General features: G+C 55.8%; 1 protein-coding gene across 3 annotated transcripts; it reads left to right on the top strand.

Annotated features, from left to right (window-relative positions):
• The first annotated feature begins 1,237 nt into the window (after nucleotides 1-1,237).
• PHKA1 (phosphorylase kinase regulatory subunit alpha 1) lies at nucleotides 1,238-25,843 on the top strand. Of its 3 annotated transcripts, none has more exons than XM_026091433.1 (32): nucleotides 1,238-1,424; nucleotides 1,950-1,997; nucleotides 2,604-2,772; nucleotides 3,266-3,348; nucleotides 3,681-3,761; nucleotides 4,306-4,404; nucleotides 4,861-5,007; nucleotides 5,403-5,456; nucleotides 7,125-7,247; nucleotides 7,364-7,459; nucleotides 8,179-8,286; nucleotides 8,520-8,598; nucleotides 9,185-9,319; nucleotides 10,449-10,558; nucleotides 11,516-11,660; nucleotides 12,644-12,722; nucleotides 13,197-13,276; nucleotides 15,824-16,000; nucleotides 17,442-17,536; nucleotides 17,767-17,906; nucleotides 18,298-18,454; nucleotides 18,665-18,744; nucleotides 19,016-19,094; nucleotides 19,195-19,324; nucleotides 19,716-19,817; nucleotides 20,270-20,385; nucleotides 20,728-20,766; nucleotides 21,858-21,902; nucleotides 22,444-22,614; nucleotides 23,213-23,266; nucleotides 23,401-23,601; nucleotides 23,882-25,843. In XM_026091433.1, exons 2-32 carry the CDS (start codon nucleotides 1,965-1,967, stop codon nucleotides 24,053-24,055), a joined length of 3,381 nt encoding a protein of 1,126 aa, XP_025947218.1. In that variant the 5' UTR covers nucleotides 1,238-1,424; nucleotides 1,950-1,964; the 3' UTR covers nucleotides 24,056-25,843. The 3 variants fall into 3 exon arrangements, with proteins under 3 accessions (XP_025947218.1, XP_025947216.1, XP_025947217.1); XM_026091431.1 differs by having other exon boundaries at nucleotides 13,197-13,372; XM_026091432.1 differs by lacking the exon at nucleotides 20,728-20,766 and having other exon boundaries at nucleotides 13,197-13,372.
• The last annotated feature ends 266 nt before the right edge of the window (nucleotides 25,844-26,109 follow it).

The following is a 26,109-nucleotide window of genomic DNA, read 5'->3' as shown; positions in this document are numbered from 1 at the left end:
CAGCTCCTCGTTGCCGTCCGGCGCCGCCGCCCGCGGCCCCGCTCCTTGAGCGCGGCGGCGGGATCGGAGCTGTCTAGCAGCTGTGGGGAGGGGGAGCAGCCGGCAGTCGGGGCTCCGTGCCGGGAGGGTCGGGGGAGCGGGGCTGGCGGCCCTGCCTCGGGTTGTGCAGGAGAGCTGGGGGCCTGCTCCTGCATCCCAGCCCCTATTGCTGCAGGTCTGCGGCTTACTGCTCGCACAGCTCCGGTGCTGGTGGCTAAATGCAGCGTTGCGTGTGTTTGGAGGGGTAGCGGGGGAGCACTCAAAGCAGCTTTAATTGGAAACAGCTCTTCGTTGCTGTGTGCTATGGAGCTGAGAAACTACCTGCTCTCAGAGCCATCAGAGACCTGCTGTAGCCGGGTCCTGCAGCCCTGCACTAGGCTGCAACATGCCTTTGAGGACTCCATCTGTGGCTCCTGGGTGGGGGGAAAGTGCCCCAGGTATCCCAGGGCCCTGGAGAATCTGTGTGTGCCAGGCTGACACCTGGGGCTGGGAGAACTGACATGCTTCACCCCCATCCCCTGTCTGGAACATGCTTGGGACGCAGTTACATGGAATAACTGGAAAATGGGTGAATGCTTCTTTGCATGGGGTTGTAGGAGAGGCTGGAGTCAGGCTTGGGGCTTCTCTTGCCTCCTTGGCTCTTTCCTCTGCTGGAGCCGCAGCAAGGCTCTGGAGTGCCCGGACCCTGGGAACGGTCCCATGCCGTGAGCCTTGCGCTGAGATGACTCGCCCAGCGACCGCAGAAGGGGGTGAGCGGGGAGGTGAGGAGCTCAGTCTGGGCATTGCAGTCGCAGTGGTCTCTTGTGTGCTGGCTGTGACGTCCCCTTTTCTCTGTGGACAAGGCACTGCGCTGGGTGTGTGGCCTGCGTTATGAGCTGTCCTGCGGGTGAGCGGCCATTCTCCTGCTTTGTCTCCAACGCTTCCGGGTGTTGGGCATCCTGGGCTGCTCTGAGCTGCCAGCCCTTAAGTAGTGTTGGCAAGTGGGCAGCCATTCTGATCAAAGAGGCTGTACCAAGGCCCTCAGAGTCAGACCAGCCCAGAAGAAAGGGTTTGCCCCTGCTCTGGGCACACACATGACCAGGGAGGGCTGGCGCAGGCAGAGGGAAGGGGTGTGTGAAGGCAGATTCAGCAGCCCAGGTGGAGAGCTGATGCCAGGACCAATGTGATTGCCAGTGAGGATCAAATTCCTGTGCTCCCTGCAGTGGTCTCACTTCCTTACTCCATAGGACGCGGTGACAGGCTTGCTTCCTGCCAGTGAGGATCACAAAGATGCCTGGGTCCGGGACAATGTCTACAGCATCCTGGCCGTGTGGGGCCTGGGCTTGGCGTACCGCAAGAACGCCGACCGCGATGAGGACAAGGCAAAGGCCTACGAGCTAGAGCAGGTAGGAGGAACCTTGTGGGAGAAAGGACTCATCCTGGGGAGTTAGTTGTGACCTCCTGACTGATTTGCTCTTTGCACAGCCCAGCTGTAGGATTGAAAGACCCTGGCAAGCTGTACAGTGAAGACATGGGGACAGAGCTGCCCCCAGGTACTGGGGAAGCCCTAGCTTCAGTGGCAATAGGAGAGGATCCCAGATTGTTCTGGAGCTAGAGCTGAAATCCAACCAGAGATTCAGCTCCGTTTCTGGGGTGATCTGGGGACTCAGCCTCATCTCCCAGAGACTGAGCAGCTGTGTCCTGCGAGCTTGCCCTCCCACTCCCAGCACAGCAACTTGGCCTTGCTGACAGGCCCTAAAAGCTGTTTTTCCCTCTGCCACTTGCCTAGAGAGCAAGGACTATGGAAATGTGAGCAGGGGTTCTGGTTACAGACACTGGAGTCCCGCAAAGGTCAGGGACCAGCTGGTCCTGAGTCAGGGTTTCTTCTCCCTGGACAGGGATTAACAAGCCTGTTTTCCTTGTTCCTGCAGAGTGTGGTGAAGCTGATGCGGGGACTGCTCCAGTGCATGATGAGACAGGTAGGGGCTAGGGATCACCTCTGTGAGTCAAGTGGTTTCCTTGGAGCCCAGCTGAAATCTGTCACCAGAACAGTCAGACCCAGCCATGCTGGGTCTCCCCAACCGTTCCCGATGAGTAGAGGGATGGCCCCTTCCAGGAAGTCTTAAAATAAGCCAACTTGGCCTCTGTCCTGCTGCTGAGCTCTCTTCCTGGTATGATGGGAGTCCTAGTGCTGTGGGCTGGTGTCCAGTAAAGTCTTTGCCAGCTGCTCCCTCTCTTGTGGCCTGGCTGGCCCTGGGGCTGTGTAGCTCCTCTCCCTTAGGGAATTTGGGGCCACCCTTTTCTCTCTGCATGGTGCAAATGCAAACATGTTTTCTCCATGGCTTGCAGCCTTGCTGCAGCAGTGCCCTGTGCTGAGGGTGGTGTATGAGCTCAGACCTGCTGCCTCGGTGCTTCCAGGGGCTCAGACCTGTGGTTCAGGCAGAGAGGCTGTGGGATTCCTACTTCACCAGCTGTGGCTCCGCGTGCTGGGGCTCACGGCATGGGACAGCCCACAGCTCTGGGGTTGCAGGACCTTCCTGGAGCCTGGGTTTGACTGACCCCTGCATCTCTTTGCCCTTCTCAAGGTGGATAAGGTGGAGGCATTCAAGTACAGCCAGAGCACCAGGGACTGCCTGCATGCCAAGTACAACACCCGCACCTGTGCCACTGTGGTGGGGGACCACGAATGGGGTCACCTACAGATGGATGCCACTTCCCTCTACCTGCTCATGCTGGCGCAAATGACGGCCTCAGGTGATGCTGTTGGAGGGATGCCATTTTGAACCTTGTGGCTCAGAGGGGAAAGGCTTTCTGCTGCCTGTGTGAAGCAGCCCAAACACCCCCAGGGCAGCTGCCATTTGAGCAGGCCACTCCATGGAGGAGGAAGGAAAGCTTTGAGTGTGCTCATCTCCAGGGCTCTTCAGGTTCTCAGCTTGTCTGTGTGAAGCTTCCTTGGATGCTGGGCTGCTGGAGTCACCACCCCAACCTCACTGTTATCTTATACTCACAACCTCTGAGGCAGATTGGGGTCTTTCGATGCCCAGCTCCCTAAAAGACACCATTTCTCTGAAATCCCAGAGCTGCTGCATGGGGGTGGGAGTGCTGGGGAAAGGGGCCTGCCAGGATAAGGTTGCCACAGAGCAGATATGCAATGAGGAGGAGAGGAGTCGAGTCTGGGTTACCTCAGGCCCTTCCTAGCAGCTTGTAGGCTTAAAGGGACTAAAGTGAATTCTTCCCCCTGCTTCAGGCCTTCACATAATTCACAGCCTGGATGAGGTCAACTTCATCCAGAACCTTGTGTTCTACATCGAAGCAGCCTACAAAACTGCGGTGAGTAGTCTCCTGGGCCAGCAGGCCTTGGCTGGGGAAAAGGATTGTGCCTGGCTTCCCTGGGGGTGGAGATAGCCAGCTGGTGCCTGGGGCAGCTTACAAGTCTCCCACGAGCTGGATGCGAAGTCCTGCGACGCCTGCTGGGAGCACTGCCAATGGGTGCTGTCAGCTGCATGACCAGGCAAGGGGCCGAGGAAAGCTCTCGAGCGGGCTGTACATCACAGTAGCATGCAGGGAGCCGGGTTCTCTGGGGCCAAGGCTCTGAGATTCAAAAGCTTCCCATGAGTGCCATGAACCACTGTCTGCCCCAACATGCTGCTGTCTCTGTGCAGGACTTTGGGATATGGGAGCGTGGAGACAAGACAAACCAGGGCATCACCGAGTTGAATGCTAGCTCTGTCGGCATGGCCAAGGTGAGCTGGGGAAAGGCGCTGGGAGGCCAGGGAGAAGAGGGTTGTGTGGGGATGGCACTGCTGCCGCAGCTGTGGATAGCTGTGAGTTTGGATGACCAGCGGCCTCTTGCCACTCAGGGGATGTAGAGGGGAGGCTGAACTTGTTTAAGTGTTGGAGCTGAGGGTGCTGAGCATGGAGCCCTGCTGTATAGTGATCAGTTCCTGGGCAGGAAACCCTTTCTACTGGTGCACTGGGATAAAGTCATGCTTCTCTCACCTGAGCTTTACTTTTACTGGGAGCAAAGAATGAATTGGGTTGTGCAGCAGGCATACCTGTTCCCATCCAGGGTCCTGTTGGTATCTGGCTACCTATGGCTTTGGAGATGCGATTCGTCTCTGATCAAGAGTGCTCTGTAGCCTCAGCAGGGTGCAGTGGGTATTTGCATCTCTTTCCCTGTTTAAAGTTGGGCAGCATGTTATGCAGAGGGGCTGGCATGGGGGTGAGCTCTTATGGAAAAGCAGCCTGGTGGAGGACTCACTGCCTTGGGTCTCTCCCTGCTTGCAGGCTGCCCTGGAGGCACTGGATGAGCTGGACCTCTTTGGAGCGAAGGGAGGTCCGCAGTCCGTGATACGGGTACTGTCAGATGAGGTGCAGCACTGCCAGGTGAGTCCTGGCTGCCTCCCAGCGCTCTAGACCTCCAGTAGGCAAGCACTGCCTGTGCCTGGCTGCTCAGCAGAGCATAGGGTGCCTGAAGCAGATGTGTCTTCAGGGAAGAGCCCCGTGTGGGGCAGTCTAGGATGCCCTGGTACCTCTCCAGGGCTGGGATCAGCCTATTCCATAAACTGTGTCAATGCCACAGCAAACCACTCCCTGGAGAGCGGGTGCTGGTTCTCTGCATGTGTTAGCAATGGCCCCACAAGTATACGGGTGCTGTCTCGCAGCTCAACCCTCTGTTCCTTGCCGGTATGTGTACCTTGATTCTTTCACGTGGGTAACATCATCACAGAATTAACTGAGATCTGGTGGGGTTACAACATGAACAAGCCTGTCACTGGTGTGCACTGGGCCTCCCAGTGCCAGCCCTGGCAGTCTAAACAACCCTCCTTCCTCTTTACCCAGTCCATCCTCCATTCAATGCTGCCGAGGGCCTCCACGTCCAAGGAGGTGGATGCCAGCGTGCTCTCTGTCATCTCCTACCCAGCATTTGCTGTGGAGGACAGCAAGCTGGTGGAAATCACCAAGCAAGAGATCATCACGAAGCTGCAGGTGAGCAGCTGTGCCCTTGTCTCACCCTTCCTGGGAAACAACTGCAGAACCACAGCCCAAACCCCACAGTCCTTGCCTCCCCCAAAACACAGGCTGGGAAGGGTTGCCAGGACCTATCCTCTCCCAGTCTCTGCACCTGTGGTAGGAGAATGCAAGTAAATGGTCCTGAGTGCTGTCCCACTGTGTGGTCCAGGGGTGTGAACATGGTGGCTGAGTGCTAGGTGCATGAGTGATGGGGATGTTTGGCCAGAGGAGCCACCAGACGGGGTGTGAGGCTGRTTCTGGTGTGGCAGTGTCCCCCTCTTTTCTCGGGGAGGGCTTCATGCTTCTGCAATGAAGGCACAAAGTATTCCACAATAGGCCTCCTGCTCGGTATCTCTCTACCTCCCTTCCAGGGGCGCTATGGATGCTGCCGTTTTCTCCGCGATGGATACAGGACCCCCAAAGAGGTAACTGCCCACAGCCCTGGCACCTACTAGGACAGGCTTTGAGCACTGAGTAATGACTGCCCTAGGTTGCGTTTGCAGCCCTCCCAGGTGCAATATAAAGGCTGTGGCAGGGAGCACTGTGGAGATCAGAGCCCTGAGTGGCTCTGACACCCTTACAGCCCCAGGGAGTGTCAGGGGCCTGTTTCTGAGATGGTACATCCCACCCATGCCTGGGGCAGACAGGTGAAGGCTGTCTCTGCTCACATCCCGGGACTTGGGGTTGTTGCGTATCTCTCAGGCTTGAGGGGAGATGGGACTGCTGCCCCATGTGAGAGCCCTGCAGAGGCTGACCAGGTCTCCCAGGGTGGCATGAAGCTTGAGCAAGGGCCAGAGGTGCATAGAGGGGACTATGCAGTGCTCCTTTCCAACAGCCTCCAGTTTGCAGCATCCCTTGGGTCACAGAGCTGCATCTGCCTCTCCCAGGACAGCGTGCAGCTTGTGTACTGCCATGCTTGACTGTGCAGAGCGAGGGGAGACTTGCTGCTTTGGAGAGGAAAAACAGGAAATTTCTATAAGCAACTGTCATTTAATAACCACAGAATCAGGAAATGGTACTTGGAGGCTCTTTTTATGTCACCAGCTGTTGGGCCCTTAACCTGATGGGGGCTCCTGCGGGTGCTTACTCAGCCTGGGGCTCTTTTGTGTGTAACATCAGCGCGAATGCTTCTAAAAGCTTCTCCTCTGCTGTGTCTCTTCAAACCTGACCATAATAGGCAATGTGCATCTCTAGGGCTCTCCAGAGCCAGAGAAGAGCAGCAGCATCTCCAGTCTTATTTTCCCCAGCACTTGTGAGCTTTGCCACCAATCCTTCAGAGGAGCTGTGCCTCGCTGAGGCATGGGAACAGCAGCATTGCTTGCCTACAGGAGCACCACAGCTGCCTGGAGTCAAATGGGAGTTTGGGAGCTCGTCGCCAGCGTACAGGCACTACAGAAAACCTCTGCTGCCTGAGTCTCTGTGGGGACTGCTGTGCCCTTGGCCTGCCTGTTTGCTAAGGCCAGCTCTGCTCCTTCTCTGCTGCACACAGAGTTAGAACAGTTAGTGGAGGGTCAAATGTAGGTTGTTGGAACACTCTATGCTGCATGTATCTGGGAGTGGGAGGATTCAGGAAAGGCACCTCTCCATCCCAACCACTTCTCTCGTGTCAGTCTCGCAGTCAAACAGGACAGGGGAAAGGACCCTGCTCTCTGGCCGTGTATGATCAGTAGCAAACTCTCTCATATAGCTGGCATTCCAGTTGGGGCCAGCCCCGCAATGTTCAAGGCAGGCACCGGGGTGCTGCAGCAGAGCAGGCAAGGCGAATGTGACGCAGGTGTCACCGGTGGAGCAGAGGATGTTGTGCTGTTGTACAAGGGCTCTGGGGTGCTCTCCTGGAGACTGCATAGGCTCTTGCTGCCTGGAAAGAGTGACTTCCTCCAGCATGGGTGCAGGAGGCCCAGGAGGGGATGGTTGATGGAAACTATGTGTCTTGGAGGTGAAACTGCTTCTTGACTCTGTCATCAGCCGTCATCCACAGAGGATGGCTGTGGTGGCATTTGAGGCTGGTGTCTCTGGGGGAGCAGGAACCCCATCAGTTTGAGAGGACCCTGTAAGGTTGCTGAGCCTGCCTTGCTGTCTTGCCCTCTCTGCAGGACCCCAGCCGCCTCTACTATGAGCCTGCTGAGCTGCAGCTCTTTGAGAACATCGAGTGCGAGTGGCCTCTGTTCTGGACATACTTGGTCATCGATGGGATTTTCAGTGGCAACGTGGAACAGGTAATGGAGGCAGCACGTGTAGAGCAGGGGAAGGGAGTTCCTGGCAAGGGGGGCATGAGGAGGAAGGATACATGGAGCCCTGCCTGGAAGTTGATTCCCCTCTGTTCTCTTCCCAGGTGCAGGAGTACCGGGAAGCCCTTGAGGGGGTCCTTGTCAAGGGAAAGAATGGTGTGCGCCTGCTGCCGGAGCTGTACAGTGTCCCACTGGATAAGGTGAGCTGCCCTGGCCTACAGTGGGGATCTCCTGTAACAGAATCATAGGGTGGGAACTGTTTCATTACCAGGCAATTAAGATTTTTACCAGCTGATTAACCCAAATCAGTAGTAAAACAGCAAGTGTTCTGCATGGAAACCCCATGTAAAAAGGATGATTGGAGTCATTAAAACTATCTTAAATATGTTCGATAAATAAACTACTTTTTTCTCTGAAGCATGTCTTGCCATCTTAGAAGGGAGTGCTTTGGTGACCCAGTCTGTTGTTCTGGAGCCCTCTGAGACCTCAGGACAAGCAAACCTGCGCTGAGAAGCTCCTACTAAACTCCCATTCAATGTCAAGGGAATGTCTGTGTGTGCCTGGGCTGAAAGCATTGGTCTACTGTTCCCCAAGTGGTACAAGAGCAGTGCTCTCCCAGTCAACTCCTGAGAGCATTGCCACAGCGTTCCTGGAACACGTCAGTCATTCCTGTGAGATGGGCCGTGCTGGGAACCCAGAGGTTCATCCAGCTGACCATGTTGCCTGAAGCGGGTGCTTAGGGGGATTGCAAAAAGAAGGGAGGAATGTAGCCAGGATATTTTCAACCCTCTGTGGCAAATGCTTTTGTAGGTTCTTGTTTTAGGCCTGAAATTGCTGGACTCTAAAATGCAATTATAATATTTGTTTAACTATCCTATGTCTGTGGGATTCCTTCCTGACCTCCTGGCTTGTCTTCCAGGTGGATGAGGAGTACAGGAACCCCCACACTGTGGACAGGATACCTATGGGCAAGCTACCGCTTATGTGGGGCCAGTCCCTCTACATCCTGGGCTGCCTGATGGCTGAGGTATGCTCACCCCTGGTGCTGGGGAGTGCTGAGCAGGCCAGGCTCTGAGCCCCAAATGGGCAAAGGCAGCTACCCAGAGCCACCTACCAGGGCATGTGGGCGGAGGGAGGTTGTTGCCTCCATCCCCCAGGACCTGTTAGAGATGATTGTGTTTGGATTTTCAGTGGGCATCACTTGCTCTGCTCTGCCCTGCCCATGAGATGTTTGTCTCCTCATGCTTGTTCTTTCTCTAGGGGTTTCTAGCTCCTGGCGAAATCGATCCCCTCAACCGCAGGTTTGCGACCGTCCCCAAACCCGACGTGGTGGTCCAAGGTGAGGGGAACAGACCGGTCCCAAACCCCCTCATCCAGAGCAGACTTCTGTGCCCACCAGGACTGGGGGCTCTGCCCATGCCAAATTCATGTGGGTGGCTCTGCTCCTGGGTGGCCACAAGTGCAGCCACATCTCAACCCTGGCAAGGGTTAAGGCATTTAAAGGATTTTTCTCCCTCTCCCTCTGGCTAACTGCAGGCTTGTACACAAAGATGGCTGCATCCGGGCTGCAGCTGAAAGGAGAGGGGGATGTATTTAATTCCCATGAAGTCCTTTGGGGTTTGGAGAATGCAAGGGGGGAGAAGATGGGGTGTAAGTCCTTCTCGTGGACCCCATGTTGTCCCAGGGACAGGTTGAAAACTGCCCTATCCTCTAGCTGCTCAGTAAGGAGGTTTGGGTTTAGTAACTTATTGGAAAAGGGAGCAAGGCAGGCCTTCTCTGTAGTGGAAACTTGTCCCTGAAGGGCTGCTGGACCCCAGACAGTTCTCTCTATGTGATGTGGCACCTTGTGTCCCCAAGGCACTGGGGCAGCACTGTCGCACCATTGTGCTCCTGCCTGCACTGAGCCTGTTCTACTCACTCCACAGTGTGCATCCTGGCAGAGACAGAGGGGATCAAAGCCATCCTGAAGAAGGAGGGCATCCATGTGGAGACTGTGGCTGATGTGTACCCCATCAGAGTCCAGCCTGCCCGCATCCTCAGCCACATCTATGCCCGTCTGGGTAAGCTGGGCTGTGGGCTTCTGAAGCAAAGGGGGTACGGAAGGGTCTGTCCCATCCCCTGGTGCTCCTGCTTATAGATGGTTGATGTCCTGCCCTGTTGCTCCCTGCCTGGCTGATCAGGGCTCTGCCATAGATTACTGGGTCTGGTAACGCTGCTCCTGCCAGAAGGGGAGCAAGGGTTGCAGCCAGTGCTGTTTAGGGGGATTCTGGAGGGGATGAAGCTCTGGTCTTGCAGTTTCAGAATTGCCCCAGGGATAAGCAGAGGCTCTGAGCAGTGGCCTTTGGAATGGACCTGGTACGGGCAGGAGCCAGCTCTTGTTCCTGCACCCAAATCACGATGTTGCGGGCAAGTCAGATGCCAGGAAAGGGTCTCCTGGCAGTCTCTGGCAGAAGAGAGTCCGTAGCCTTGTTGAGATGTTATTGAAAGGGTAGGCAGTAACAGCATGAGAGGATGGATGCGTTGAGAGCTTTCCACACTTATTCCCTGATGCTGCAACTCCTTAGACATGGAGCTTGTTTTGCAGGAGCTGGAGATCCAGCCTGGGCCAAAGGAGAAACCCAATCTGTGACAAGATGCAAGCACTGGCTAATTTAAGCTACCAAAAGGCCAAGTGTGACATTGGCAAAGGGGGGAGGGGAGCAGGAGGATCTGTGTGCAGAGATGGAGGCAAGTGCTGCCCAGCAGCTGCCAGAGCATCTCTCCATGGGCTTAACATGGCCAAGAGGCGATGTTGCTGCACTGCCCTGGGCTCTGGGAGCCATCCAGGAGCCTGGGTATGCTGATATAGGTGGCAGGCAGCTTCCCAGTGTCAGACAGCCCTGTGCAGTGGGGGAATCCCTGGCCCTGCCCCAGTATGACATCTGCAAAGACCTGGAAGCGTGGCTTATTGTCAAAGTCAGGACTGGCTCTATGTCCCTGCTCCAGCAAGAGTCCCTGGGGAGGGCTTGGGGGGCCAGGGCATTATTGTCCCTTAGAGCTATGCCAGCTGGATGCTGGGCCTTGGGATACCCCAACCACAAACCAGGCTTTTCTTGCTGGCTGATAGCATAGTGTCCTGTCTGATACTTGCTACCGCATGCCCTTTTGAGAGGAGGCTTGGAGGAAACGTATTAAAATTTTTCCCCGCAGGCCGCAACAAGCAGATGTGCCTCACAGGACGCCCCTTCCGGCGCATGGGTGTCCTTGGGACCTCCAAGCTCTATGACATCAGGAAGAACATCTTTACCTTTACCCCACAGGTGGGTGGCCCTGCATGGCAGACAGGGCTTGTTCCCAGCTGTCACATGATCTGGAACCAGGTTGAGCTGSGCAAAAGTGCTCAGGACACAGAGCACTTGCTCTGTTCTGCCAAAGGGGGGCTGCAACTGGGGGCTGCCATGTGGTGCCTCTCCTAACCTGCCAAGCTGGTACTTTGGGAATAGCTGCCATCCCACAGCAGTGCTTGTGGGCGTACCGGGAAAGGAAACATTTATTCTGTGCTTCCAGGGGATGGGGTAGTGGAGATGGAGTTGAATCATGTTGGCATGGAGATTTCTCCCCTGAACTACTGGCCGAGCTCTCGAGTTACTGTCCAGGGGGCCGGATGCTCCCTGTACAGCCTGAGTTCCTGGGAGAATGGAGCAGCCCCAGCTCCACTGCTGTGCTGCCTGCCTGCTGCTCAAAGCAGCAGAGTTGGTGCCCTTGGCTGTATATGTGCTGGGAGGAAATGGTTTTGTTGCCCTCTGAGGCTCAGTTCATTGGGAGGGAAGGGAAAATCCCTTTGCTCCATCTGGCAAGGACACCAGGAGGAGGCTTATGGCAAGACAGGGATTCCTCCATTTTCTGGGTCCAGCCTAGCATGGCGACGAGGCAAGTGTGTGGCTGGCACTGTGGGAACTGCATGTTCTCTTGGGATGGACACAGCACAGACTGGGTGCGTGTGGCCTGGGAGATGCTTGTGCTGACCTGCTGTGCTACGTCCTCATAGCTGTTAGCGTTAGTGGCCAGTAGCTGCTCTGGGACAGGCACCTGTTGAGGTTCCCTTGCTGGACTGTACTGGCACCTCCCAGGCAATGTGGAATGAGCCATCAGTGCCAATGGGTGTCTCCCACAGGGCTGTACTGGCCTGGCTGAGTGCCCATCAGAAAATGCGTGTGCCAGCAAAGGGGTCTGGTGGTTGTGGAAAGGACTGCTCATGTCTCCTGCTCTCCTTGCAGTTCATAGACCAGCAGCAATTCTACCTGGCTCTCGACAACAGGATGATCGTGGAGATGCTGCGGACAGACCTCTCATACCTCTGCAGCCGCTGGAGGATGACCGGGCAGCCAACCATCATCTTCCCCATCTCTCACACCATGCTTGGTACAGATCCTCTGGCCTCACAGGGCATTTGGCTAAAACAGCCCCAGAAAGCAGCCTCTGCAGGAGGAAAAGTGGATGGATGTGGGACCATCTAGGTGATAGGGACATGGCAGAGATGGACCAGCCAGCAGCATCCTGTAAAGAGCTCACTGCTCAAAGGAATCATGCTGAGATGGCAGCTGTCCTGGTAGCTAGCAGGGCTGCCTGCCAAGCATTAGTACATGCAGCTCAAAGGATGTTCCCTGGCACAGTGGTGTTTGGTCTCCAAGCAGCTAGGCCTTTTGGGAAGCCTTATGGAAGCAAGACAGAGATTTTTAGGCCAAGAAAATAATCCCCCTGTGAAAGCATTCTTGGGGCTGTTCCTGCATCCTGGTTTGACTCTTCACCAAGATTGTCTGTTAAAGGCTTTTCCTAGCGGACAAGGAGGAGAAAATAGCAAACAGGAAGGAACAGAAAGCTCTGCAATGGCTCAGAGCAAAACTGGCTCCCCTGGAATAGCGCTCTCCATTCCCAGCAAGCCCTGTGCAGTGAAGGGACTCCCTTCTGCTTTCAGGCCATTTCAGTTCTCCTCGCGTACTTGAAATCCCCTTAAATGTCTCGAACGTGCTCTTAGCTGTGGTCCCTCTATTCCCCCTTCCCCCCCTGCCATCAGCTCCCCATCTGCTGAAGCATAGAAATCTAGGGAGGGAGGGAGAGGCTGTTTGGGTCTTGCAGTGTGATGCTTCAGGCTTCACCTCAGGGTGAAATCCCAGGGCCTTGGAGCGTGTTTTGTCTTGACTTTGCTGGGTATCCAGGCTAGACAGAGTCCTGAGTTTCCATCCTTGGGTGATGCTGTTGGTGCCACAGCCTGGCCACGCAGCCTGGAGCAAGGCTGTGGCCCATGCTGTGGTGCTGTGCATGTCTGAATGCCTGTCTGGCCCATGCATTACTGGGAGCCTGTTTGAGCAAGAGGGCCTGATTGCCTGTTTCTCTGTCCCCAACAGATGAAACGGGCAACAGCGTGCACCCCACGGTTCTGGCGACGCTGCAGAAGCTGCAGGATGGGTATTTTGGTGGTGCAAGGTGAGTGCGGCTTCCTGGGTGCAGGAGAGAAGGCTGGTGTCCTCCAAGAGCCTGGTGGGATGGGTGCCAGCCAGGCCTGAGCACTGGAGCTGAGCAGCAGTTGTTTTGGGGCAAACTGTGGAGACAGGGCAAGATGTGTTGGGCTGTGCTGTGCCATGGGTGCACCCCGGGGCTACAGTCCCACAGAGGAGGTGCAAGAGAGGAGGTATCTCTTCATGCGGTTAAATCCATGGCCGTAGGATTCCCCTTCCACTTTGGGCAGCCCTTTCAGTGCCCCACATCTGGTGCTCTCCGATACCTACATCTGACTGGAGATGCTACAAACAGCTGGAGCAGGCACTGGGATGTTTGTGCGCACTCCCTGGCAAGTGTGTCTATCTCCGCTGAAGGGGCCTGCCCTGAGTCTAGAAGGTGAGCCCAAGGGTACACTGCATCCCCATTCCTCTCTCCATGACTTCCCCTCCTCTCACCCAGGATCCAGACGGGTAAGTTGTCTGAGTTCCTGACAACGTCATGCCGAACACACCTCAGCTTCATGGACCCCGGGCCGGAGGGTAAGGTCTTTGCCAACGATTACGAGCTCAGCATTGACAGCTTTGAGGAGCTAGACCCTGAGGAATGGCTGCATGGCTTGCAGTTAGCAGATGATGGTAAGGGGGAACAGACCAGTTACTTCTGTGACCTGGAAAATGCTAAACTCACCAGTAAACCCCTAACTTCAGGCCTCCCAGCCAGGGCCTGCCATCATGTTCTTAATACACTTGGGTTTCCACCATGTGTTTGTTTTCATCTGACCCTCCATCAATTAACCTTGTCTGTGTGACATTTACAGTGACATTAGCAGGGCGGAGGGGCTGAGTGATTTGATGTGGCTGTTGTAACCCCCTTGCCAGAGGCATTTCCCAGCCAGATGTTGCTGAGGTGGGTAGATGTGGCTGTAGAGAGCACAAGTGATGTTCTTGAATGAACCTTCTAAACCTCTGTAGACTGTTTTATAGGGAGAAGAGGAAGCCTCAGCCTGCCAGATCTGCTTTGGGGGTTTGCCTCAAGTTTTTTGGTTTTGTCACTACAAGTGTAGCACAGAAAGTGATGTTGGCAGAGAAGACACAAAGTGCCTGAGATGGCAGGAAAGAGCCAACAGTTTCCATGTCCCTGAGCAGTCTCTGGGTGTTATTTTCACAAGGCCTTTAGCCCTTCCTGAGCAGAGCTGTTGGGCAGCTGCTCTAGTGTATGCTGAATTGAGGCCTTGCTGTCACAGACTGCCCACTCGGGACCTGGTCTGTACCCATGTTGTGGTAGGCTGATCTTGGCCTGAGACCATGGAGGGATGCAGGTTATGCTGCTCCCCTTGCAAGCAGGCCTGGATGCATCCTACTCTTGTGCGACTTGACGATGGTCCTCTTCCCAGCCTTCCCATCCATCTGCTCTGCCCAGCTCCTTCAGTGCACCTGTAGCCAGCATTTCTACCACTGAGACTCTGAATACTGGGCTGGCTTCTCTCGTGTAACTGTCCTCCTCTCACTCTACGCTCTTGGGCTATGCTGCAGCCTCTAGGCCTTTTGCGGGCCCTGGCCAGGCTTGTCCAAGGTGTCTGCATCCCCAGCCTCAATGGGTGTGCCCACCTTTGCCTCTCTGCAGCAGCTAAAAGACGCTCAATGTTAAGTTTTTCCTATGGTCAGATGCTACATCCAGACAGCCAAATGGGAAGATACTCTCAAGCTCGATGTCTTGGGGGACTTCTCCAGCATGTCAGCCTCAGCAGAGTCCCCTGCACAGTATGCCTGAGTGGCTGCTCTGCCTGACAGAGCCTCCGAGTGCTGGCACAGAGCATCCCCACCAGATGCGGAAGGGGGATGCTGTGCTATGTTGGCCTTGGAGACCATCTGCAGTTCACCTGCTGGAGCGTAAACGCCTCAGAGTTTGTCTGCTATCTGAAAAGTTGATGCCAAGTCTGCATGGAAGGCTGCAACCTGTCCTGTGTCCTAATATGGCTGTGCCTTGGCTCTCTGAACCAGGCAGCCCAGGTCCCTGGAGCGGGGCAGCCATGAACCACACGGTGTTTGGGGGAATCTTGCAACAAGACTGGCATGCCCCTGGCCCACTGTCTGGAAGCATACACTGACAGCTCACCATTGTGTTGCATTGCCTGACAGCTCGTGTGCTAATATCAGCCTGTGCAGGGGCATCTCCTGCCCTGGGCCATCCCCTTAGCTGTTGTGCAGTACTGTCTGTGTTCTCCTGGGTGAGTGGAGATGTGGCTTCTGAACACCATCCTCCATGTTGCATGTAGTGGCTCTGGCACTCCTGTTCCACCTGAATGCTGGAAACAACGGGAGCTGTTAGAGGCAGAGCAGGGAGCAAGACACGAGCCAGTGGCTAATGAAGGAGAACAGGCTTCTGTCCTGTGAGGTGGAATTGTCTAATTGCTGTTAATTTCTAATTAGAAATAATTGTTGCAAAACAAACTGTTTTGTTCCTATGCTTGGATGAGGCCTCTTCTGTGCTGGCGTGCTCCCAGGTGGTCCCTTCTTGGATGGGCTCTTCCCAGAAGCATGCCTTCCTGTTCTCCCCTGGAGGGACTGAGTGAAAGGGTTTCACTGGGGAGTTCAAGCAAACCCCGATGTCTTTGTGCAGACTGGAGCACGTGCACAGAGCAGTTACTCTGAGAGGCAGGGACCTGATGGCACTGCCAGAGATGCAGAGCTGAGTCAACCCTTCAGTCCCCAGCAGGAGCCCAGACAAGTTAGCTTAGATGAGACGTGTTCTTCAGCTGGGTGACTTCCCTGGCCCAGGTCTGAAGGCAGGGTCTCCAGGCAGGACTCAGAGGGAGCCCAAGCTTGGCTGGAGCTGGCAGCTGGTGTCCCAGGTAGCAGAGGCAGTGTAGGAACAGGGGTGTCACAGCTGCTGCGCTTCATGAGTCCTGCTGCCAACACCATCCGGCTGCCCATCCGGCTGCTGGTGCTAGCCCTGTGCTGTTGCTTTGTGCAGCAAGCAGAGCTTTGCCCCTGCTGGGGTGCAGCTGGGGAGCTCTGCCCTCGATTTGGGGGGAGGATGCCAAGGTGCAGAGTGACTAAAGCCCTCTCTTCTTCCTGCTCTTCCAGCTGACACGTTTGATGAAGTTGCTCAGTACTTAGACCACCTGCTGCAGCACACAACTCCCCAGTCCAATCTCCCTCCCACCACCCAGCGGGGCGGGCTGAATCGCTTCCGAGCTGCCATACACACCACCCGTGATCTCATGTCCCTGGCATCCAAGGCTAAAGATCTTCATGTCCAGAGTGAGTAACAGCCTCCTCTATCCTTCCCGGCTTGGTGTGCTTGGCACCCTCCAGATCCGAGTTCAAGCCAGGCCATGGTGCTGTGAGAGGCTGAGGTGCCTTTGACAGTTTTCCTAGGAATCCAGGACCCAGTGTGACGCTCTGGGAGCTGTGGGGATGTGCTGCTGGCTTTGGTGGTCATGGGCTCTTGTGTGTGGTGCACAGCAAAGGTGGCTGGGCAGACTTGGAGCAGCAGGAGGGACCAAGATGTTTCTCATGCCTCATCTCCCATAGCTTTATCAATCTGTCAGTGAGGCTGTTTCTGGCACAAGGCAACATCACAAAGCAGCCAAGCCCAGGGCCTCACAGGTCTCGCGCCTCTGTGCTAGCATCCGGGGTCTAGCGTGTTTGTGTTGCCCTCCCTGCTATCCTGGGACAGGTCCTGTTTTGTCTCCATAGCTGTTGTGTTACTAACATGGGCAGCTGCTTATTGGGGCGTCCCTTGCGCTCAGATCCCTGTCCTACCTCTGTTTCTCATTCCATCTGTTCATGTGCTGTTGGGAGGGCCTGCTGCCACTGCAGCATGGAGCATGCCAGCAGCAACCATGTCATAGCCCTGAGGAGCTGGAGTTTCGTGGGGCTAACGTGGTTGTGGAACCCTCTCTGCCCCAGCCCAGGCCAGTTCTGGGACCAAACTGGTCCCTCAGGCTGTGAGTGCATCCAGCTCTGCTCCAGCCACTGGCTTGTTCTACCTGGGTCTGTCTGTACAGGCTTGGTTGCTTCCCTGGCTCTAAAGCCAGGCAATTGCCAAAGGCTGGGTGTGATGAATTGGCCCAGACTGTGCTGGCTGTCTGCTTGGGCACCAGGAAGTGGGGACAAAACCTTGTGGCATAGGCAGCTGCACCTCTGTCAGCAGATAACAGTCCTGCAAGAACCCAGGGCTGCTGTGAGCTGTGTGAGGCAGCTCAGCAGAGCTGTATCCATCTTCCCTGAGCATGCCTTGGTTCTGTTCCCAGCGTGGCTACATCTGCAGTGGGGAGAAAGCCACTGAAAGCAGCAGACTAGTGTTTTGGTGAAAAGCAAAGGCATGCTCAAAGGGCAGACTATTAACGTCTTAGCTGCTTTCTCTGTGACATGAGCCTGTAGGACTGTCTGGAGACTGCAGAGCAGCTGAGCCTTTGCCTGAGGAAAAAACACTTTAAAGCTCATATTAGCTCTGGCCACAGAGCATCTCAGAGCTGGTGTTCGCCCAGTCCTCATGGAAGCTCCTCAGCAAGCATGAGTCATGAGCTGCCAGCTCCCCATGCCATTCCTCTGTGGCTTTGTGGATGGGCTACCACTGCTGACTCCTCTACAGGGGTTTCTGGGAAGCAGAGTGTTAGACCTCCTCTGAGCTGCTTTGTCATGTGGTGACAAGAGTTGAGTTTGAGAGGTGTCCACACCAACCCTAGGTTTCTTTCAGATATTGGGATGTATATCCCCAGCAAGATCTTCCAGGTATCCCAACAGTCTGTGAACTTGCTGAGCTCTCCTCCCCAACATGACGTGGATGGCAAGGTAAGCATGTCCCCTCTCTGTATGGGAGGGCAAGTCCTGCACAGGGCCTGGCTGAGGAGTGCCATCCCTTTGGAGCAGGAGGGTCCTTGTGGGGCTGCTTTGGGCAAGCTTGACATTTCAGGGAGGGGGGGATGTCTATGGACAAGCGGCCTTGACTCTGCAACCTGACTGCACTCCAAGTGCAGGGTGCTGGGAGTGCTAACCAGGACTGTGGCTCTCCCTTCCCTCAGAGCTACGTGCTCAATGCAGAGATGAATCTACCCAGAGATGAGGCTGGCAACGTGAACTGCAAGGCACTGGTGGACCAGCTACGCATCTGCCCCACGCTGCAGGAGCAAGCAGACATCCTCTACATGCTCCACATCCTCAAGTATGAGCACTGAGTGCCACTGCTCTGTCCCTCGCATTGCCACCTGTGTCTTGATCACACTTCTCTGGGCAGCCTATCTGCTGAGGGGACCATGGTTCCCCCACCCTTGGACCTGGGCTTGAGCATCCAGCGGTCAGCCCTGGGCTTACAGTCCATCCTGTGGCTCAAAGCAGATCAGTTCTCCCTAAAGCATCCTGGCTCGTGGCAGGTCTGCTCACACCTCTCTCCACAGCAATGTGTAGCCAGATAACCCAGAGTCTGTTCACTGAGTGGAGCCACCCTTGAGAACCAGGGCTGCCAAGCATGTGTTGTGACCTCCAGCGCCCATGCGCTGCTGGGAACTGCCCGGGGGTGAATTGCTGGCTATAACCTGGCATCCCCTTTGTTGCAGGGGGCCCGATTGGCACACTGGGCTTGAGAGCCAGCCCGGGCCCACCGTCAAGGAGCTCCTCACCGAGCTGTACGTGCAGGTGGGGGCCACGCGCCAGTGGGCCCTGATCCGTTACATCTCCAGCATCCTGAAGAAGAAGGTGGAAGCTCTGGACGAGGTAAAACCCTGCTGCCAAGTTTCAGGGAGTGGGGGTGAGATCTGTAGGGGAGGATGCAGCAAGGAGGGCAAGTGAACCTTGGCTACATCAGCTCATGGGACATCTCCCAGACTGTGACTCATGCCAAGGCCCCAGAATCTGTGCAGTGTGTGTCTGTTTCTGTGGCTGAGCTGGAGGGGTAATGCTTGAGGTGACCCTTTCTCTCCCCAGGCCTGCACTGACCTCTTGTCTCACCAGAAGCACTTGACAGTGGGGTTACCGCCAGAGCCACGTGAGAAGACCATCTCTGCGTGAGTGTGGCACTTTTCTCTCCCCATGTGTGCTGGACTGGGGTCGTATGTGAGCCCCTGGCTCTGTCTGCTCTGGGATTTGTGGGCATGGGTGGTTCTGGATGGCTGCCTGCAGCCTGTGTCCTCCTTGTCTGGGCTGTGTGGCATTGAGCTTTCCAGTATCGCAGGGATGGGGCACTCTGTCCCTCAGCTGAACAGACCAGGAGAAATGTGGGTCTCTCTCTGCTCCTGAGATTGCAGCATCTTACCTGTCCTGTCATCGCATCCCTAGCCCAATCCCCTATGAGGAGCTTGTTCACCTCATTGAGGAAGCCAGCGAGAAGAACCTCAGTGTCTCCATCCTGACCCAGGTAAGGGGGCTGGGCAGCAGGGAAGCCACATTGCTGGGGCTGGAGGCTGGCTGTCTACCCTAGCGAGCAGCTGTGGGGTGACCTGCCCCTTACCCTCCAGGAGATCATGGTGTACTTGGCCATGTACATGCGCACCCAGCCCTCGCTCTTCTCTGAGATGTTCCGCATCCGGATTGGGCTCATTATCCAGGTGATGGCAACGGAGCTGGCACATTCCCTGCACTGCTCGGGTACGTGCGGCCAGACTGGTATCCCGGCTGGGTAAGGATGTTGCTACCAAAGTCCTTGGGACTCTGTCAGCCAGGGAAGAGAATTGCCTTTAAAAATGGTCAGCGCTCAGCACCAGGCCAGGACCTTGCGTGAAAGCGCCAGGGTCTTCAGCTGGGACTGTTCTCTGGCAGCACAGGCAGGCAATTTCACTGCTATCTCTGTTCAGGCATACTGGGCTGGTATGGGAAAGAGTCCCTGTTATAGGCAACACCTGGAGTTAATGTGTGTCTTTGGAGACACCTCCTGTACCAGTATTTCCTCTGCTAACAAACAGCCTGGTGTGTAGGCTAGAAATCGCACAGTGGGGCTGTGGAGGGAGGACAATATCCCAGCTCTCTCTGTCCTCTCTAGCTGGAGAAGCCACTGAGAACCTGATGAATCTCAGTCCATCGGATGTGAAGAATCTTCTCTTTCACATTCTCTCTGGAAAGGAGTTTGGGGTGGAAAAGAGTGGTGAGTCTCCACAGGGCTTTGAGAGCATCTCTGGACAAAACTGAAACTCGGTGAGGAGCATGGCTAGCTCCAGGCTTTCCCACCTGTGGTGTATGGGGTACACCCCTGTCCTGCATGTTCAGCACGCAGGCTTGACCGACTTGTTCTGCACTGCAGTGGTCCAGCAAGAAGCCATGCTCTTCAGTGGGGTGGTGCTGAGCAGATTTCCTGGGACTGAGCCTGTGTCCTGTGGGGCTGGCTACCTGGGCTTTCCTTAGCTCAGCACTTTAGTCTGAGCCAGGCCTGAATCGAGGCAGCTCTTTGCTCACAGATCTCTTTGTGGTGCTGGTTGGGATAGAGGGCAAGGCTGGGTGTAGGCCTCAGCACGAGACCTAAAGGTACCAGCATCCAAGCAGCAATGAGAGACATCCTCTGAGCTGTGGTACTGACTTCCTATCTCTCCTCTCCTCCAGTGCGATCAGTCGACTCATCAGTCACCACCGCTATCTCCATCTGCGAGGTGGGGGCTGTCGGGGCCACCAAGCCCGAGCGTGCCGGCATCGTCCGGCTGAAAAGCGAGATCAAACAGGTAAGCGCAGGTGGTGCTAGCTGCTCCCTTGGAGATCTGTGGGAGACAAGCGGCTCCAGGACAGACATGGTTGATGAGAGAGCAGGAGGGAGTCAAGTCCTGGGCTTTAGAGAGCTTACAGTTGCCTTGAGGACCTCCTTCCAGCTCCAGTCCTGCACCAGGGGGGCTGTGGTGTAAATCTGTTGGTGGTGGAGGGGGTGCTCTGGCAGTGCAGTAAGGGGGGAGCACAGGGTGCTTCAGAAACTGCAGGGGTGGGAAGGACCTCACAGTGTCCCAGGTGTGGATGGTATCCTGGTGGGCCCCTTCCAGCAGCAGAAACTTCATTTCCTTCTTCTCTTTCAGCAACTGGATAAACGTAGGCGATCTCTGACTCGGAGTAAGGTGAACCCACCCTGGTCCCCCTACAGCCTCAGCTTTTATCCCTAACACCACATACCAGAGCAGCTTCCACGCACACGTGAACTAACGAGCTTTCCTAAATGACCCTGCTGAGCGAGCTGCTGTAGCAGTGAGCTGGCTTCCCCTCTTGGCAGACTCTGGGCTCAGAGTTGCTCTGTTCAGCCTTGGGGAAGGAGGCTGGCTTCCCAGGAAGAAGCCAGTGTGGCTAAACATGCTGCGGAAGCCTGGGGCCAGCACCACCCCTTTTGGGGAGCTCCCCTTTCAGAATGGCACCTGTCATGTTTGGGCCAGATGGGAGCTGTGCTCTGTAGCTGCTACAGCTGGACAGATCTCATTATACCCACAAAAAAATGTGCTGAGCAGGATGGCATGAAGTCCCCAGTGCCATGACCAACTGTGGCCCTGCTGAGAACTTCACTGGCAAACACATTATCTTTGGAGCCTGCCTGTAGCCTCCCCAGACTGTTTCCTTGCAGGGAAAAGAGGCTTGTGCCCAGCTACAGATGATGAGGGACCACCTCTTGTGCCTGGCCTGTGTCCAGGAGGGGTCCCTGGGCTTGTGGGGCGGGGAGGGGGAAGTCCTCTCCTCATAGTGACAAGGCCTGTGTGGCCCAACAGGCTTCCCTGTGTATGGTCAACCTGCTGCAGTGTGGACACCAGCATCACAGAGAAACAATGCACGTGGCAAGAAGGATCAACTGTGTGCAGCAATCTGCTGCAGGCCCTCAAATCTGGCTGAGACTAAATCCTCTTTGCCTGTGCTAGCTGCCAATGGAGCAGTAGCAGCCCTGCTGCTGTCTGCTGGCCAGCAGGAGCATGCCGCTGCCACGGCACTGGCACATGGGGGCCCTGTAGCTGCTCCGTGCCCTGATGCATTCCTTCCCCTCTGACACTAATGTGAGACTTTCTGCAGCTCAACTTTCAAAACTGCCTCTCAATCTCCAGCTAACCACAACCCCTGGGATAACCACCCCATGATCTGAGCTTGGTCTGTGCCACTGCTGCTGCTCTGCTCGCCACGGTACCCGTTCTGCGCTATCAAGGTTTGATTTCTCTCTCACTTTCTCCTTTAGGCCATCGATGTGCAGTCCGGGGAGGCAGATCTGACGTCCTCTCTGGTAATGTGTGTTTGCTGGATACATGCGTGGTCTCTGTCCTGTTTGTGGCTGCAGAAGGCAGCTGTRCTCAGAGGAGGGGTCTTGCCCTCTGTGCTGTCTGGGAGGGAAGAGTGCTCACTGTTGCAGGGAGCCACAGACTGCAAGGCCAGTGCTAGCAGTGGAGAGTTGGCCCATGTGGATATTTTGAGGGGGCTCTAGCCACCATTGCAATGTCAAACAGCAGTGCAGTGTGCTGATGGCCTGCACAGGGCTCCTGGGGATGCGGTCTTTGAGTCAGGTGCCGGCTCCCATCCACAACAGATGCTATTTGTTGGCCTCTTGTCCAAGCAGTGGCCCAGCCTGCTCCTTCATGCATGGCTAGCAGAAATAAAGCATGGGTTGAGGAGGGCAGGGGAACAGAGCAGTGTGTCTCTCCGCTTGGGGCCAGAGTTAATGCTCCTTTGCCCTGGACAAGCACAAGCCCTCAGGCAGCTGCGGGATGCATTCTTGTGGGGTGTTTAACTCTGCAGTGGTTTCTGTGGTCCTTGTTTTGTCCACCCAGTCTACTGGGCACTCGGAGCTGCTGGGCAAGGGCTCTGCCACAAGCTTGCTGGAAGACCAGGGTGCTAAGGACAGCCGCCAGGGCCAGTGGCAGCGGAGACGGCGACTGGATGGGGCCCTCAACCGTGTCCCTGTGGGCTTCTACCAGAAGGTCTGGAAGATCCTGCAGAAGGTAAGCTGGAAGTCTGGCTGGCTCCTCTCCATGCATGTAAGTCTGTGGTCCCAGGCACTGGCCTTCACAGGGGGATGTGGGCACCTGGGTTGGTTGTCAAGGTTGTGTAGATGCATGCTTCATAGCCGAGGCCTGCTGCTGGCCCTGGAAAGCTGGGAAAAAGCTGGATGGCTCTCCGGCTGGAGCTGCCCTGGAGGCATGCAGGACCTACTTCATCATACTATGCTGACCCTTGCAAATGGGGCTAGGTCTGCTCAGGTGCTTCACACATTAGGGCCAGGAGCAGAACGGTAAGCTGTTGGAGCCCAGTGCTGGAGACACAACTGAAGCAGCTCCAGGGTACTGCCTGCCCACTGTAAGCCGGGGAGCAGAGCCCTATGCTCTGTGTGGGAGGACTCCAGCCAACACCGCTGGAGCACAGATGATAGGAAAAAGAATGACATTATGCTGATCTGAGTGCTGTAAGGAAAGTTTATCTGGGGCGTGTGGGCAGCACATGCAGCCTTTCAGATGGGAACGAGTGGGTGCACTGAACCTGCACATCTCAGCACAGTGCTCCTCAGTGCCGTAACCATGGTCCCTCTGTCTTGTTGTGTAGTGCCATGGCCTGTCCGTGGAGGGCTTTGTTCTCCCCTCTTCCACAACCAGAGAGGTAAGAGGTTTACATGGGGGAAACAGGGTGGGTGGGTTGGCGCTGGCTGCAGGGCTGCACTGGGCAAACGGCCATCATGGCTTGTGCTGGTGATACTGTGCTCTAGGCATGTTTCTTCCTCTCCCTCCTTGCAGATGACCCCAGGGGAAATGAAGTTTGCAGTGCATGTGGAGTCAGTTCTCAACCGTGTGCCCCAGCCGGAGTACAGGCAGCTGCTTGTGGAAACTATCTTAGTGCTCACCATGCTGGTGGACATGGAGGTCCACACTATTGGTGGCATCATTGCTGTGGAAAAGATCTTGCACATTGCCAACGACCTGTTCTACGAGGAGCAGGTACGGGGCTGGTCCTTACGTGGGGTGGATGCAGCCTGCACCCTGGGCAGCTGGCTGTGTTTCTGAAAGCTATGCAGGGTTCACCCAGCTGGAGGGTCCAGTCTGCTCCTCCCCGTTGTGTTTGTGGGGCACAGCAAAGATAGTGGGCCTTCCTCTCGCTGCTGCCATCAATGTGTCACTCTGCAGGTGCCACAGAGGATGCTTGGGGGACTGGTGGAGGCTGGCAGGGGTGCTGCCCTGTTCCTAATACTACCTTTCTCCTTTCATGTCTAAAATCCAGAAGGCTCTGGGTGCTGATGATCAAATGCTGGAGAAGGATCCCACCACCGGCATTTGCAGCCTTCTGTACGACAGCGCACCCAGTGGTAGGTTCGGCACCATGACCTACCTGTCCAAATCGGTGGCAATATACGTGTACGACTTCCTGCCCAACGAAGGTTGCTCCATGCAGTAGTTCTTGGAGCTCTTCTCCCCAGTTTGCAGACTACTTGTGAGGGTTGTTTCGTACAGCTTTTCAAGTCAGGCCTTAGGCTAGTTTGCAAGTAACCTGCATAGTTATCTCGCCTCCCAGCCCTGGCCTTGCTGCTGCTCTCAGTGGGAGAGCAGCTCTCCAGAGGGGCTCTGCAGGAGGTGTGTGTGTCCACACTGACCTGTGTCAGTGTACAGACTGCAGAGCAGGAGCTGGCCCAGAAAGGCTGGACTTTGAAGTCTGCTTGTGTTAGGAATGTCTGTTTGCATGGCTGCTTGGGCTGTCGCCCCCTGGGTAGGGTGGTGTTCAAGGGAGACAGCGAGAGGACACCCCTGACCTGGTGTGTGCACTCTGCACTGCAGCATTCCCAGTCCAGCTGATGCTCCCCCCACCTCCAGTAGATTTGAGGAGTTTTTTACGTGTTCTGTGCTGCTTTTTGCTCCAAACTTGCAGGGTTTATAATAAGGTAACCCAGAGCCCTTACTCCTCTGCTGCTGGTGGAAAACTTGGACTTGCCCTATGAAGCAGCTCTAAATGTGCTGCTTGGTTTCGTGTTAGCTGCACACACCAGCTGGTACGAAATGGGCTTAATACTCAGCTCTTGCTTCTGCTCCCATCCTCAGCTCTCACAGCCTCGGACAGGAGGATGGCAGTGACTTGAGTAGATCAGTGCCCTGCTCTATCTCACAGGTGCTCACAGCTTGAAACCCACATAGGATATTGCTGTTAGACTGATGGAGGTCAGGCACACCATAGATTCCCACAGCAGTTCCTCCCAGCGCCCCTTCTCCCCCAGCAGCATGCAGGCCAGTGGGGAAGGTGGATTTCATGTGTGTTGTCTGATCTCCAGCTTTATTTGGCCTTAGAGCTGGGCTGAGAGTATTTCTTGGGTCGCTTTCAGGAGCATTTCCTGACTGTAGCAGTTACGCTGTTATCAATGGGCACTGATCCGCCGAACCCCTTTTCTTTAACTTCCCCTCTGCCAAGTGAATTGATGTAACACCTCTTGCCCCACTGGGCATTTGAGATGTTGCTGGCAACCCAAGGAAGTGTGAAGTGAAAGAGGGGGACTCAGGAGTAGCTGAAGTGCTAGAAAGCTTCTCTTCCCATGGGCTTTATCCACATGCGATAACCCTTGCCATGGATCTGAGCCACGGAGAAGAGGAGGCTGGAGGAGACCTTACGCCATTGCTGGATTGCCCTCCTAGTCTTGAGAAAATCAGGCACTAGGATTAGAGCCACCAGGGCTCTTCCACAAGCCTGGGGCAGGGTGTTTGGTGCTTTAGAAAGCACTGCTCTCTGCCTACTGCCGGAAAACAGGGTCCTCCTCAGCTGCAGAGCATCTGTGGGGGTTGTTCTGTCTGCTCTGGGGCAGCTGCGGTCAAAGGAAAATTGGAAACTGTGTGTATGTGCCCCCAGGCCTGTGGATTTTTTTAATACCTTTTGGGAAAGTGCTAAAAATTCTCCTTCTTGGGAGAGAGCGTGGGGCTCACGCCCTGGCCGCTGGTGGGGTGCAGCACCCGTGGGGCGTACACTGGGCCCCGCCACCCTGTTTACCCGCAGCAACTCGAGCAATTGCGCCCTCAACTCTCTGCCTGGTTGCGGTTTTCAAAGGGGGGCAACCTGCAGAAGTAGTTTTATGCGTGTTAGACGATGCATGCAGGCAGTGGGGTTTTTTTTTCCTTTTGTAATAAAAACGATGATATAAGAAATATCCACCCAGGTGTTTGACGGTGGTGGGAGCCTGCAATAAAATGGTTCATCACAAGTGTACAGCGTGCTCCTGCGTTGTGGCAGCGCCGGCGGCGTTGGGGACGGGATGGCCCCCGGGCTGGTGGGGCAGGGCCGGGGCGGAGCGGGCATGGCGCCGGGGGGGCGGGGCGCGGCCTGCGGCCTACCCGTCCCGGCATGCTGCGGGGCGGGGGCGGAACTACCCGTCCCGGCGTGCTGCGGGGCGGGGGCGGAACTACCCGTCCCGGCGTGCTGCGGGACGGGGGCGGAACTACCCGTCCCGGCGTGCTGCGGGACGGGGGCGGAAC

This window comes from Apteryx rowi, unplaced genomic scaffold, assembly GCF_003343035.1.
Source record: "Apteryx rowi isolate R43461 unplaced genomic scaffold, aptRow1 scaffold_901, whole genome shotgun sequence".
Classification (NCBI taxonomy): domain Eukaryota; kingdom Metazoa; phylum Chordata; class Aves; order Apterygiformes; family Apterygidae; genus Apteryx; species Apteryx rowi.
The sequence above is the reverse complement of the archived record's forward strand: the minus strand, read 5'-3'. Positions and strand labels throughout refer to the sequence as shown.

Excerpts from the sequence above, each read along its gene's own strand:
- PHKA1 (XM_026091431.1), top strand. The coding sequence starts at position 1,965 with ATGCGGGGACTGCTCCAGTGCATGATGAGACAG. Across the intron at positions 17,907-18,297 it reads TACATGCTCCACATCCTCAA|GGGGCCCGATTGGCACACTG; the intron begins GTATGAGCACTG and ends CCTTTGTTGCAG. Across the intron at positions 23,602-23,881 it reads ACCTGTTCTACGAGGAGCAG|AAGGCTCTGGGTGCTGATGA; the intron begins GTACGGGGCTGG and ends TCTAAAATCCAG.